The sequence below is a fragment of the Arachis hypogaea genome, chromosome 2 (assembly GCF_003086295.3).
Source record: "Arachis hypogaea cultivar Tifrunner chromosome 2, arahy.Tifrunner.gnm2.J5K5, whole genome shotgun sequence".
In the NCBI taxonomy this organism is placed as follows: Eukaryota; Viridiplantae; Streptophyta; class Magnoliopsida; order Fabales; family Fabaceae; genus Arachis; species Arachis hypogaea.
Window position 1 is genome coordinate 65,216,190 of NC_092037.1, and position 15,630 is coordinate 65,231,819.

At 39.0% G+C, this 15,630-nt stretch overlaps 1 protein-coding gene across 4 annotated transcripts; it reads left to right on the forward strand.

Moving 5' to 3' along the window:
* Positions 1-10,885: 10,885 nt before the first annotated feature.
* Positions 10,886-14,942, forward strand: LOC112746385 (OVARIAN TUMOR DOMAIN-containing deubiquitinating enzyme 4). 4 transcript variants are annotated; one of them, XM_072218352.1, is made up of 7 exons: positions 11,048-11,301; positions 12,793-13,004; positions 13,116-13,213; positions 13,364-13,485; positions 13,780-13,820; positions 14,454-14,552; positions 14,652-14,942. In XM_072218352.1, the coding sequence occupies exons 1-7, from the start codon at positions 11,080-11,082 to the stop codon at positions 14,821-14,823; spliced, it is 966 nt and encodes a 321-aa protein (XP_072074453.1). In that variant the 5' UTR covers positions 11,048-11,079; the 3' UTR covers positions 14,824-14,942. The 4 variants fall into 4 exon arrangements, 3 of the variants coding, with proteins under 3 accessions (XP_025650728.1, XP_025650727.2, XP_072074453.1); XM_025794943.3 differs by having other exon boundaries at positions 10,886-11,301; positions 12,635-13,213; XM_025794942.3 differs by having other exon boundaries at positions 10,988-11,301; positions 12,793-13,213.
* Positions 14,943-15,630: the final 688 nt, after the last annotated feature.

Below are 15,630 nucleotides of genomic sequence, written 5' to 3' on the forward strand. Positions count from 1 at the left end.
AAACTTGGCGTTGTTGCCGGATCAAAACTTGGCACTGTTATTGCAGGGAACAAATGCGAAACCGGAGTTAGGACATTTAATTCCCCGGCAACGGCGCCAAAAACGTGGTGCACGAAATTGTGATCAATACTTTTCACAACTCAAATAATCCCCGGTAATGAATCCAAAAACTTGGTGTTCAATACCATGGCATAAACACAACTTCGCACAACTAACCAGCAAGTGTACTGGGTCGTCGAAGTAATAAACCTTACGCGAGTAAGGGTCGATCCCACAGAGATTGTTGGTATGAAGCAAGCTATGGTCACCTTGTAAATCTCAGTCAGGCAAACTCAAATGGATATGGGTGATATACGAATAAAACATAAAGATCAAGATAGAGATACTTATGTAATCCATTGGTAGGAATTTCAGATAAGCGTATGAAGATGCTGTCCCTTCCGTCTCTCTGCTTTCCTACTGTCTTCATCCAATCCTTCTTACTCCTTTCCATGGCAAGCTTATGCAAGGGTTTCACCGTTGTCAGTGGCTACCTCCCATCCTCTCAGTGGAAATGTTCAACGCACCCTGTCACGGCACAGCTATCCATCTGTCGGTTCTCAATCAGGCCGGAATAGAATCCAGTGATTCTTTTGCGTCTGTCACTAACGCCCCGCCTTCAGGAGTTTGAAGCACGTCACAGTCATTCAATCATTGAATCCTACTCAGAATACCACAGACAAGGTTAGACCTTCCAGATTCTCTTGAATGCCGCCATCAGTTCTAGCCTATACCACGAAGACTCTGATCTCACGGAATGGCTGGCTCGGTTGTCAGGCGAGCACTCGGTTGTCAGGCGATCAACCATGCATCGTGTATCAGGAATCCAAGAGATATTCACCCAATCGAAGGTAGAACGGAGGTGGTTGTCAGTCACACGTTCATAGGTGAGAATGATGATGAGTGTCACGGATCATCACATTCATCAAGTTGAAGAACAAGTGATATCTTAGAACAAGAACAAGCGGAATTGAATAGAAGAACAATAGTAATTGCATTAATACTCGAGGTACAGCAGAGCTCCACACCTTAATCTATGGTGTGTAGAAACTCCACCGTTGAAAATACATAAGAACAAGGTCTAGGCATGGCCGAATGGCCAGCCTCCCAATGATCTAAGATAGCATCAGAACAAAGATAACTACCAAGATATCTCTATACAATAGTAAAAGGTCCTACTTATAGAGAACTAGTAGCCTAGGGTGTACAGAGATGAGTAAATGACATAAAAATCCACTTCCGGGCCCACTTGGTGTGTGCTTGGGCTGAGCATTGAAGCATTTTCGTGTAGAGACTCTTCTTGGAGTTAAACGCCAGCTTTGGTGCCAGTTTGGGCGTTTAACTCCCATTCTTGTGCCAGTTCCGGCGTTTAACGCTGGAATTCCTGAGGGTGAATTTGAACGCCGGTTTGGGCCATCAAATCTTGGGCAAAGTATGGACTATCATATATTGCTGGAAAGCCCAGGATGTCTACTTTCCAACGCCGTTGAGAGCGCACCAATTGGGCTTCTGTAGCTTCAGAAAATCCACTTCGAGTGCAGGGAGGTCAGAATCCAACAGCATCTGCAGTCCTTTTTAGTCTCTGAATCAGATTTTTGCTCAGGTCCCTCAATTTCAGCCAGAAAATACCTGAAATCACAGAAAAACACACAAACTCATAGTAAAGTCCAGAAAAGTGAATTTTAACTAAAAACTAATAAAAATATACTAAAAACTAACTAGATCATACTAAAAACATACTAAAAACAATACCAAAAAGCGTACAAATTATCCGCTCATCAATAAACCATTATTTTATGATTCATATTGTGTTTAGTTGAGTGGTTTTTATCAAGTATTTACCCAATTATTCATATGATTAGCATGTATTTACAATTCCTTCCCAAATTGTTCTATGATTGAAAACTTGCTTCCTAAAGATCTTTTAATTGTATATTTTTATTCTCCTTTATACCATTCGATGCCGTGATCTGTGTGTTAAGTGTTTCAGGCTTCATAGAGCAAGAATAGCTTAGAGAATGGAGAGGAAGCTTGCAAAAAGGGAAGGAGCACAAACAACTAGCGGACAGCGACGCGCACGCATGGCTGACGCGTGCGCGCAATTTGGACAAAATTACAGCGACACGTACGCGTGCTTGACGTGTACGCTTGGATTGGAGTTCGCACAAACGACGCGAGCGCGTGCCTGATGCGCAAGCGTGGAGAGGAAAATCGCTGAATGACGCGTACGCGCGATCGATGCGTACGCGTGACATGCGCGATCTGCAGAAATTACAGAATACGCTGGAGATAGTTTCGGGCCACGTTTTGACCCAGAGTTCAGCCCAGAAACACAGATTAAAGTCAGGGAACATGCAGAGACTCAAGATATTAGATACAACATTCATAATATACACAATTTTAGGATTAGATATAGTTTTTAGAGAGAGAGGTTCTCTCATCTCTCTTAGGATTAGGATTAGGATTAGGATTTCTATTAGGATTAGGATTTCTACTTCTTCATCACAGGTTCAATGTTCCTTTAATTTATATTTCTCTTCCATTCTTAGATACTCTAATGCTTTTATTTGATTTATGTTGCCAAATTGGCTTATGAACTTTTTATGTTAGGATTTTCTTAACTAATGCAATTTCAGGTATTTTCAGATATATGATTTTTATTTACCTTTCTACATTCTTGGCTTTGGTTGATTAATTGGTAATTCTTGAGTTGTCAAACTCATTGTGGTTGATAATTGATATCTTTGCTGATTGATTTAGATTCCTATAACTCTAGTCTTTCCTCAGGAGTTGACTAGGACTTTAGGTGTTAAATTGATTTATCCACTTGACTTACCTTCATAGTTAGAGGTTGACTTAGTGGGAGCAAAAACATAATTCTCATCACCATTGATAAGGATAACTAGGATAGGACTTCCAGTTTTCATACTTTGTCAAGAGTTTTTCTTTGCTATTAATTTATTTCCTGCAATTTATTTCTCTTGTTCAAACCTTTTAAAAACCCAAAAATATATCTTTTTTACATAACCAATAATAAATCATACTTCCCTGCAATTCCTTGAGAAGACGACCCGAGGTTTGAATACTTCGGTTTATAAATTTATTGGGTTTTGTTACTTGTGACAACCAAACTTTTGTACGAAAGGATTTTCTGTTGATTTAGAAACTATACTTACAACACGATTATATTCTTATATTTCTTTACCGATAGGAAACCCGATCGTCAGCAGTTCCATGGTAAGGTTATTTTAATAGGTGATTTCAAAGCCATTTCTAATCAATTAGAGAAAGAAGGTGGGGAGTAAAATCTCCCGCTTTTATTGAGGCTTTTAATAATTTTATTGATGATAATTTCCTAATTGATATTGGTATGATTGGAAGACTATTCACTTGGTTGAATAGATGGAGTGGTGATGAGTTAATATAGGAGAGACTAGATCGATTTCTGCTATGAGTTAATTGGTAGCAGCTATATGCCAATGCATTGGTTTTTAGATTCTCAGGATCATGGTTAGATCATTCTCCTCTTCTCTTAGAATTTAACCCGAGAACTGAGGGATCTAAGTGACGATTCAAATTTCAAAAAAGATGGTGTTCCAATGATGAAATAAGGCAAATTATTAGAGAAGTTTGGCACGAACATATTAATGGTTTAGCCATGTATATCTTAGCTAAAAAAATAAAGCGATGTTGGCATAAGATTGTCAAATGGTAGCAAAAAGAAACAAATCGAATTCGAAGGTGGAGATGAATTCATTACAGTTTGAATTAGGGAAACTCCGTTTAGCAGAATTCATAGTGGTGAAATCACTTTAGAACTAAAGAACAAGCTTGAGAAAGCATTTCAAGATGAAGAATCTTATTGGAAAGATAAATCTAAAATCAAATGACTTAAATATGGTGATCAGAACACAGCTTTTTTCTATCAGAAATCCAAAAATTGATCTAAAGGAACAATTTAGCAACTAAATGACAGCAATGGTGAAATGACTACTTCTAATACTGGAGTTTTTTTTTTTGAAACAAGAGGAGCTCAACACAAACGTGGAGCATTTGAAACATAAAGAGCAGAGAACCAAACAAAACAACAATAAAACACCTATTGTTACCACCTAGATCGCTCCACAAATACACATCCTCATGTCATCTCCGGCATTGCCATCAACAACAAAAGGGATCCTGGCATCTCCACTCTTTGTAATTTTGCATAGACATGTTGATAACATCGCCAGCACTTTTTCCTGTATTCTGAAATAATCTCCGATTCCTTTCTAACCAGACGTTCCAAATAACCACGAAGAAGCTTATGAACCACTTCTTACATTCCTCATTCCTAGTTGTTACACCTGTCCAGCTTACAAAGTGCTCCTTTAAAGTAGTCGGAGTAGTCCAATTTATGCCGAAATCAGATAACCAAGCGCACCACACCTGCCATGTAAAATCACAACCAAGAAACAAGTGACAGATATTTTCAACCTCCTTATTACATAGAACACACATAGTATCACCCTGGTTGACAATTCCAAATCTACATAGTCTTTCTTTAGTGTTTACTCTGCCTATTAAAGCAAACCATATAAATAGCTCAACTCTTGGAGGGACTAAGCCTTTCCAGATGGTCTTGGTGAAACTATGCTTGTTACTTCCTCCGGAAGCGTCTCCGCCTGTAGAACCTGCACAAAGGAGTTAGTAGAAAACACACCTTGCCTGTCAAACTTCCATACAACACTATCCTCTCTGTCAGGGGCTAATTTTACCGGCCTTAAGGTTTCATGTAGTTGATTCACAAGTTCCAACTCCCATTGGAATAGCTCACGTCTCCATTGGAAGTTCCAAATCCACTCAAGCCCATCCCAAAACCCACAAACCCCTATGACAAAGCCTTTTTGGGTTGAAACCGAGAACAACCTAGGAAACCTATCCTTCAGGGAACCACAACTCAACCAGACATCCAAAAGTGAGTTCTCCTTCCGTCACCTATCTCCATTGACAAGCCAGTTATCATCTTTTCTTTTATAGGTTGCTCCTTTATCTGTAGGTTGCAAATGTCTTTCCAAGGCCCCCCTCTAGTAGTTAAATCCTGGATGGATAAGAGCTGGTTAGGGGAGAGATCATTACATGAATAGACCACTTTCTTCCACAACGGGCACTCCTCCTTAGAGAATCTCCACCACCACTTAAATAACAGAGCTGTGTTGCGGAGCATCGCATCACCAACTCCTAGTCCGCCTAACCTTTTTGGAGCTTGGACCACTTCCCATTTAACCAAAGTCATGCCATACCCCCCGTCCTCCTTTCCCCACAAGAATCTTCTCTGCAATGAAATCAGTTTCTCCGCAACCGCTTTCGGCATCTTGTATAAGCTTAAATAATATACCGGTAAGCTATTTAAGACAACTTTGATGAGAACCAATTTTTCCGCTTTATTAAGGACCTTGGATTTCCATAAACTGAGCTTGTCCTCTACTTTATCAATTATCGGCTTCCAAGTCTTCACCAACCTCGGATTTGCACCTAAAGAAATCCCCAAGTATTTAACTGGAAGAGCATCTCCTTACACCCCAACAAGCTACACATGCTCTGAACCCACTGTTGATCACAATTTATAGGTATTAAACTCGATTTCTCAAAATTGATGCTTAAACCCGACATCAATTCGAAGCATCATAGAAGCCTTTTATAATTCTTAACAGACTCCTCCTCTAGCGGACAGAACAACACAGTATCATCAGCGAACTGGAGATGTGACAATTCTATATTGTCTCTACCCACGAACAGAGGAGATATCCGACCATTTCTGACTGCCTCCCCAATCATCCTATGTAGAACGTCAACAACAAGTACAAATAGGAACGGAGTAAGAGGATCACCTTGTCTCAGACCTCTATCCATCTTGAACGGTTTAGTTGGTGAACCATTTACCAATACTAACATAGTGGCTGTGCAGACACACTCCATAACCCACTTTCTCCACCTAAGGCCAAATCCCATCTTCTGCAGGACAATGTCCATAAACCTCCACCTGACCCTATCATATGCCTTTTGAAAATCCAGCTTGATTATCGCCGCTTCCTTCTTCCTCAATTTGAGCCAATGTATAGTTTCACAAGCAATCAGAGCCCCATCATGTATTTTCCATCCCTTTACAAATGCACTCTGAGTTTCTCCAACCAGACCTGGCATAACTGATCTCATCCTGCTAACCAAAACCTTGGAAATCACCTTATACACACAACCAACCATGCTAATTGGACGAAGGTCCTTAATCTCCTTAGCACCAGTAAACTTCGGCGCCAATGCCACCCATGTGAGATTAGAGTCTTTCGGTAGCCTAGAGGTTTGAAAGAATCCTAGCACCGCTGCCGTGAACTCAGTCCCAATTTCCTCCCAACACTTTTTAATAAAGTTCATGTTGTACCCATCACTTCCTGGTGCCTTAGATGATTCACAGTCCCACACGGCGTCTTTTATCTCCTCAGGCGACGGCAAAACCTCCAATGCTTCAGCATGTTCCACATCTATCATATTTACCAGTCCATCTCTGAAACCCACCATAGAAGCCTCCTCCTGGTAATATAATTTCTTATAGAACTCTCTGATAGCAATTTTTATCCTTGCTTGATTTCTGATTAGCCTTCCATTAATAACCAGTGCATCAATCCTGTTATTCCTCCTTCTAGTTGAAGCTACGTTGTGAAAGTACCTGGTATTTTTGTCCATGTCCTTCGCGAGGTGGGATCGCGACATCTGTTTCTAGTGCAGTTCCTTCCTTACATACCACTTCTTACAGCACGTCACCAACGCCTTCCTTCTTGCCTCCACTGTTCCATCAAATACATCATTGCTTACCATGTCGTCTATCTTCTTTATCTCTTCCTCAAACTTCGTAATTTTCTTATCCATGTCTCCAAAATTATCTCGATGCCACCTTCCCAGCGGATTTGTCAAGGCCTTCAATTTTTCTGTGAACTGTATATTCCCTAATCCCCTCCATTCCTCCTTGACCATTCTTAGGAAGCCTTCATGTGTAAACCACGAGTCAAGGCTCCGGAAAGGCCTAGGTCCATATCTCACACTAGTATCTTCTACTATCATAGGACAGTGATCTGACAAGCCCTGTGGTCTTCCTCTCAAGCGAATCTCTGGGAACTCCTCCACCCATTCTAAATTCACCAAGACTCTATCAATCTAGCTACAGGATCGTCCTATGAACCAGGTAAACTTCCTGTCATTAAGCGGTAGGTCTACCAGATGCATATCTTGTATCCAGTTTTTAAACTCTTCGGCAGAAATTGATAAGTTGACATTACCTTTCCTTTCTTCTATATGGACAATCTCGTTAAAGTCACCCATGAAGCAACAAGGTACCTGACATAATCCAGCTGTATAGCTCAACTCTTCCCAAATAATAAGTTTTTCGTCTCTGGTATGGGCACCATAAATCAAGAAAAATGCACAATTGAAGCTGTTCTGCAAAATTACCCCTTCTACACATAACCATCTCTCCCCTTTATAACAATTATTCATTTTAAAGCTCATTTCATCCCACATTAACAACAAACCTCCCGACGCACCATCAGACTCAACAAATTCCCACCCAACACTACCTTGTCCCCAGAATCTTGATACATCAAATCTAGTTACTGCAAGCTTTTTAGTTTCAATCAGACCTAACATGTCTAGTTTATATTTTTTCTTCATATCCTTTATCATTCTCACTTTGCCGTCCCCCCTCAATCCCCTCACATTCCAAGAACAAAAAATCATTTTAAAATATTATTACACACCTTACTTTTATTCTTAGGTCTGCTTCGTCTTGCTTTCGCCTTTTGTTTTGCCAATCTTCTTTCCTGTGCATTTTCTTCATTTTGAGCTTGGAGGGCGGCCATGATATCGTCTTCTTCGTTGTACAGCGTGGCTCCAGACTCCACAGCTATTTCCCATGTCCTCCTGTTTTCCAACATTTGCTCGTCCAGCGTTGAACTCTGGTTGTCACCGATATCTTCATATTCATCTCCATCACCCTTCCTGGTAGTAATCCCAGCTCTATCTCCACTCGGCATCAACCTCCCCTGCCCATTCTTCGAACCATTACAGACATTTACAGCATCGTTGACCACATCTTTCCTATTATCCGAGCTAGTGCTTGCAATTTTTGCAGTGGTTTTGTTCTCCTCGTCTGAACCGTTTCCTCCTTCAATGTCCCCAAGGTTGCCCTCATCACTAACATCCCCATTTCCGCCATGTATGCCTACCATAGCCCCAGCATCTCCTAAGCCAGCCACTAACCGAAATCCTGGGATTACACTCCCGTTCATCCCTGGAGCCCGACCGTCATCCAATTCCTCCGGATTCGCCATCAACTCCTCACGCCCAACCGCCTCAGCGCAGCCACCTCTGCCCTCGACAGCCGGCTCACCCTCATCCCCGTTAGCCGTCCCAATCACACACCATCCCTCCAATCCCTGGCTCGCATGGATTCACGTAAGCCTCCAGCCCCTAGTTTTCGCGAGGACGGGGGGGAAGCAGCGCCGCGATCTCCCTTCATCGCTCCTGTGGTATTTTCGCGCTGGGCAACAGTGTTGCAGACCCATGGCGAGCTCCGCTTCCTTCGACCCGCCTCATCCTGACCCGGTCCAGCCTTGTCAACCGCTGCTTCAGCGTTCCTTCTTGCTGCCACTACGAGGAGTTCTGGCCCAGCAGCATTTTGTGGCCCAAACCGGTTTCTCTTCTCCTTGGGCCAAGTATCTTTAGTGTATTTTTTTGTTTTTATACTCCTTCTAGCACCCCTTAGCAGCCCACGGTCCAAATCATCTACCTCCCAAGAAATGGTTCTATCAGAATCCTCATTACTCCCCAAATCAGTGTTCCCCACCAAATCCGCATGCCCTTCAATGCTTGATTTGAACGTTACCTGATTGTGTTGATTGTCAATTAAAGTCACATTGATCCATTCATTCAAAATACTTTCAGAAATTACCCTTCTATCTTCCACTACGCCATCCTCCTGTGCCACCGCCATCAGCAGTTCTTCTTCCGGGCTAAAGCATTCTGCTCGATTTATGTGCCCCACCATCATGCCAATCGCAACTGAGCCGCTGCCTGAAACAATTTCTCTTTGCACCTCGCCGGTAGTGCTTTCATTAGGGTTATTATTCAACTTATAACTAGTTCCAGGCGTCTCATGTCCCACCTCCTTTACCATAACATCAAACCTGCTAATGCCAATTGTAATGTGTATTCACTCGTTAATCACATTCATAAAAGATATATCAATTTGTACTCGTCCCACACTGAAATAATTGCAGGATTCTGTCATCGTATCGCAACCAACCACTTCACCCCATTGACTCCCGATGGTTTTGAATGTTTCCATGGACCAGGCATGCAGCGGCACTCCAAAACATTCTAGGCACACTCTTCGGGTTTCACTCTGCTGCGATTCCTCCCATCTTCAAACGCTATGAAAAAACTGAAGAAGACTGTTCATATTAAAGGTGTATGCCTTCGGCGCTTAACACACTATCAAATGTCAGTAAGACTTTGTAAGCTCCCAGTTCTCGTACATGGGTGACTCGGGGCAAATTTTTTGCAATCTGTTCTTCCAAGGATCTGAAGTTAATAGCAGTTGTTGTCCCTCCCACTAGGCTTCTCTGTAACCATTCCATATTTTCTTTTGCTACAGATACTTCCACCTTCTTTGTCCCTCCATTTCCATGTGGATCGAGGCTTTTCTCTTCCTTGCCCACTTCTGTTGTATTCGCTCGGGCCACTACCTCCTGACATAGCGGCTTGAGAGCAATCGTGTTTTGATCAACGTTTGTTTCCGTGGTTCTCTGGACTCCATTCGTATATGACTTCCTTCTGTACTTGGCTTCTCCTACAAAAACAACTTTACCCCTCAATCTCGTGCGATTCATTTCCCTTATAGCCTTCAAAGCTCCTCCCTTTGTAGCGTAACGGATGAACGCAAAGATATATACATTATCACTTCTTTGTTTTTGTGATAAGTATATATCATTTATGCGTCCCGTCTAGTTAAACAAATGAACCAGCTCTCTTTTCGATACATCATTCGGAAGATTGTCCACAAAAATTGAAAAAGACTCATTTTCAAGTTTTCGATACTCTTCTCGGTTCCAGACTCTCGGATCTTTGTCCTGTTCCCTAAGTGTAGCCCTCCCTATGTTTTCCACCCACTCTCTCTCTCTCTCTCTCTCTCTCTCTCTCTCTCTCTCTCTCTCTCTCTCTCTCTCTCTCTCTCTCTCTCTCTCTCTCTCTCTCTCTCTCTCTCTCTCTCTTCCTTATGTTTATTTACTAATTTTGAATCTACGGTTACAGCTCACATGAACGGTAGGTTTCAAAGACCAATGACCATGGAAGAAATGAAACATGCTACATTTAGTATTCATCCCAAAGTGTTTTAGGAGATGATGGAATACAACAATGGAGATGCTTAACTCGTTGAAGAATGCTAACTGAAATTGTCAATTACTTGCCATTATTTACTGGTACTGTTGGAAAGTTCACAACTAGTTAGTCTTTAAAGGTTCTACTTCAATGTAAATTGCTCCGTAAAATTCAAAGGAATTAACTCGCCGTCTCCATAAAAAAAATTTTAGTTTTATTCAATTCGACTTATTATTTTTTTTTTCTAGATTTTTTTTAGTTTTTGACCATGCACGGTTGGACGTATACTTTTAGTGTATTATTTTGGGAGATTCTCACTTTTTATTATATTATTCACCTTTAAATATTTTGTATTTTATTTTTTAATAATTAGTAAAATATAATATATTACCTTTAAAAAAAATACCAAATACGAATGAAGGGAGGAGCATGTGATGAGCTGAAGCAACCTGTGTCATTTACGTGATTAATTAGTTATTTAGTTATATAATATTTAATTTATTATTCTAAAATTAGTTGATAGTTTCGTTTAGTCTGGAAACTTCTAGACATTTCTAAAATCGAGACCAATCGTTTTCGGTTGACCCGACCCAATAAGTTAGCCCGTATTGTCCAGGTCAGGTTGGTGGCATGGCAGAACCTTTTACAGTTTGCTTTCTTGGAAACAGTAATAACTTGATACCACTTTTCTTCACCCATTTATCTTCCAACTCTTGTTCTTTTCTTCAGCTCCACAACAATAATATAATACATGCTGTAGCTTCTGCCCTGCGGCAAAACCCATTCCCCGGTTCGGTGTTTTCTTTGGAATCCCAATCACCAATTTTACCGTTTACTCACATGCTTCAACAGGTTCATTTCTCATTTATTTATTTGTTTATAATTTTTTATATTGTTCTTGTTATCATGATACAATTGTAAAGTTCACATTGGGAATTTGATTTTTTTTAGTTTTTTTTAACATTTGGTCCTTAATTCCGGGCGGACATTAAAAATCGAAAACGAAAAATTATGCTGCTTGTTGATGCTAAATGATATGGATTCAAACTTATCTAATAGATGTTGGTTCAAATTCAATTTTTGTAGAATGAATGGTGTAGTTTGGTATCACGACTCAAGGCTTAATTATCAATTAGGTGAATTGGAAAGTGGATACTAATGCCACCTCTATGAAATTCCAGACTTGTTGGAATTGTTCTTGGAACATGCATGAATAGTTACTAGTTTAATTTTGTATATATTTGTGTCTGACATGTATAATTGAGATAAGTAGAACCTATATTTAGGTTTGAATGGTTTCTTAAACCTATAGAGTAGATGGTGGCATAAATCAAGAGTCACATAATCACTTGCCTAATATGTATTCAAAGTTGATTGTGTGCTGTTTTGGATTTCTGATATAGTTGTTGGTTTGTACATAATTTTAAAGTAAATGATATATTAGTTTGGTCTGTCAATGTGGGTTAGGCTAAGTGCCAGGGAAGGGGGGATATAATGAATTCACATTTCCGTTTTTTTTAAAGAAACTCTATTTATTTTTGGAAAGGAAGCCTGCTGTTTTTGAACACTTAGAATTTGAGCCTTCTAGATGTTCAGATTGTTTCATTTCTTTCTGTTTTGAAACCTCATGGTTGCATTAGTGTTATCTTTTTCATTCCGGTAGTAAGATCATGAACTTCTAAGTTATTCTCCAATTGTCCCGGATTGATTAGTTGCTGCATATTAATATCAAAATTTTGAAAAACAGTCAACATAGATATGGATGCCCACAGAATGCTGTTGTTAAAAGTTAAAACATGGTACTTTATCGAATGTGGTTTTAACTAGCCATCTGTTGGCAATAGCATTTGTTGTGTTGATGTTTCTAAGTTAAATAGATTATTTGGCAGCAACTATCTTGCACCAGTTTGAGATTTTTATTCCAGAAGAAATTGATAAATAATAACAATTATGCTGATGTAACCAACTAACACTATTAACTCTACTACTAATTTCAAAATGATATGAAATGTATATATCCATGATCAACAATTCAAAACTTCAAAATCTAGTGAATGGGTTTTCTGGATAATTCAGGTAGCCACTGGCATATAAATTTTATGGAGAGATTATTGTAAATTGTGAATATGCATATCCCTATTAATCTCATTCTTGATGTTTTCTAATGAATATACTTTTAATTCAGGCAATGTAAACATGAGTGTTTGCTTTCCTTTTAGTCAGTCTTCAATAAGTGCTGTTGTCGTGAAGGGTCGTACTCACCTGTTGATGAGCAGTAACATCTGTGGTCTTTGGTCCCAAGGAAAATCCAGTTTATATTCTTCCAATTTGTGCCCTTCGCAGTTGCAGATAAATCATGTTGGTCTTTCTTGTTGCGCAAGATCTTCTATGGGCCAAACAATAAGAGGTTACCTTGGATCATGCTGCTCCAAGCAAAGGGGCAACCTTCAAATTTGTAGTTCTATAGCACCTCGGAAGAGACATCATGAAATTTCATTGGCATGCCAAAGTTTGAATATGAGGCTTTTGGTACCTAACCAAAAGAAGCTTCCCAAAGTTAAGTGTAATGTGGGACCAGTATCTTGGCCACGTGGATGTGCATCAGTTGGCTTGATACTTGGATTACTTGTATGCAATTTAAGCTCTGAACCTGTATATGCTGACACAGATCCTGAAAATGGAAAGAGAAATGACCAAAACGTGTGCGAATCAAATGTAGCGATGTCGCATGGGAAGAAAGTCTACACTGACTATTCTGTGACTGGTGAGCTGCGCATTCTGCCAATACTCTATACACATTTACACACTTACTTTCAGTGTTTCACATTAATATTTTGAACTACACATATATAAGGACCTAGGAGTTTTTGTTTAATTCCACTGCACTGCTACTGAAACTTACCATGCTGAGCAGGAATACCTGGGGATGGAAGATGTTTATTTCGCTCGGTTGCTCATGGGGCTTGCTTGAGGTCTGGAAAACCTCCTCCTAGTGAAAGCCATCAGAGACAATTGGCAGATGAATTACGCTCCAAAGTATGTTTTAAGTATCACTACACTTCATCCCATTAAGTTTATTAGTTTAGATCCCTCCTACTTCCACAAAAATAAAAAGGAAAAATGCAAAACAGAAGAAAATTGGACAAAATATATGTTGATACAGTTCTAATTGGCTGCTTAATTTATATTGACTAATGTTACTTTCTTCATTTAAAATTATTCTTATGGTAACTTGCAAATTAAGGTGTTTATAGTCATATATGGTGACTTCATCTCTACTATGTGTAGTCGTTGATGTTTTTTTTATTTTTGTCTATTCTATTTTCTCAGGTTGCTGATGAGTTTATCAAAAGAAGGGAAGAGACAGAGTGGTGAGTCTTCATCTTGGAATGTTTTCGGGAATCTGGTACTGCATCACAAAAATATCATTGTCTTGAAATCATAGATTCTTGTTTCAATCTCTATATTTTTTTTGTCATGTATACAAAACTTCTGTATGTAAGGAGCAAAACAGAGAAACAGAGAAACTAGAGAATGATCTTCCCCCTGTAAACATTCCTATAAGACTAACCCCTCAAGCACTGATGCATTTTATTTGAATAAATTTAAGAGCATGCCTTTTTTTTTTTTTTCCACCTCATAAGATCTCTCTTAGTGATTTTGGCTATAACAATCTTAAATACAAAAGCTAATAAAAAACAAGCTAATCCAGCAAACATGAGTTGGAGACCTTCTCAAGAATTGTTTCACTGAATTTGTCATTTTCACTTCTTTTAGAAATTAAGTACAATTGTTGTAATATGATTTATTCAATAAAATCTGTCACATATCATGAGTGTCAGCTTCCTCTTATCGAATAAAAGTGATAGAATTAACAAATGGTCTACAGATCTTAAATAAAATACAATAAAGCTGCAAAGATAGCTCTATCTCCATTCCTCTGTTCATTTGCAATGAATTATTGTCTTTTGCTAATAAAGATGTTTGTCTAATGATATGATCAGGTTTATTGAAGGTGATTTTGATACTTATATTTCACAAATAAGGAAGCCTCATGTTTGGGGAGGTGAGCCTGAATTGTTCATTGCTTCACATGTATTGAAGTAAGTCCCTCCCTTTTGGCCAGTTAAATTCACCATCCTTGTGCATTTTATGCACTATGCACACTTGGTTTTTTATCTCACAGGAGTCATGTTATGCAGGATGCCAATCACAGTGTACATGTATGATAGGGATGCTGGTGGCTTGATATCAATTGCTGAGTATGGCCAGGAGTATGGCAAGGAGAATCCAATTAGAGTTCTCTACCATGGATTTGGTCATTATGATGCACTGGAGATCCCTAGAAGGAAGGGTCCTAAACCAAGGCTGTAAGATTTTATATGAGATGTAAAAGAGATTATACCCAATATTCATTTCCTTTAGTAACATTATAATGACGGATAAATGGTATAGACGGCCCCAGTGAAATGCAATATGCACTTTATGCTGAATGCACATAGCGGTTTATGTTCTTAAGCTTTTGTGTTGATTTGGGAAAAATAAAATGGGTCAAATGAGTTTTTGTTCTCTGTTAGAAATATAATCCTTATGTGTCTTTTCCTATCAGCTTAAGTTTTTAGGAGAAGTGATTTCAAAACATGGTATAGAGTTTTTCTGACTGAAAAATCTAAAGTTTGATCCTTGTTATATGAAAAAAAATATTAGCATAAGATAAATAAAAAGAAAAGCAAGCTTATACAAAAAATTCAAATGAGTCTAAGAGTTTCTTGTTTGAGAAGCTAGTCAGTTATGTATTTCTTTTTAGGCCAATTCTATGGTGTCTATGCTTTAGTGCCTAAATTTTGCTTAACTTTCTTTTTGTAGTAAGTTTTGAATTTTTAAAAATGATTTATTTTTATATCTTTTAAATTAAATATTGATTTTTAACTCTTTTTAGTAAATAGGCACCACATTTTAGGCACCATAGCATTCACCTTCTTTTTATTAGCTTAAACTTTTGTAAAAAGTGATTTCATAATACTCCCTATAAAATTATCAAATTTTATGGTTTTGATCTCTGTAATTTTTTAAATGGTTTTGGTCTAAAAATTTTCGTAAGTGAGAGCGGTGCTTGTGGAAGTCTGGAAGAGGATTATGAATGGGTATTACGCTTGATCTATCTGAATGTTGAATGATAGT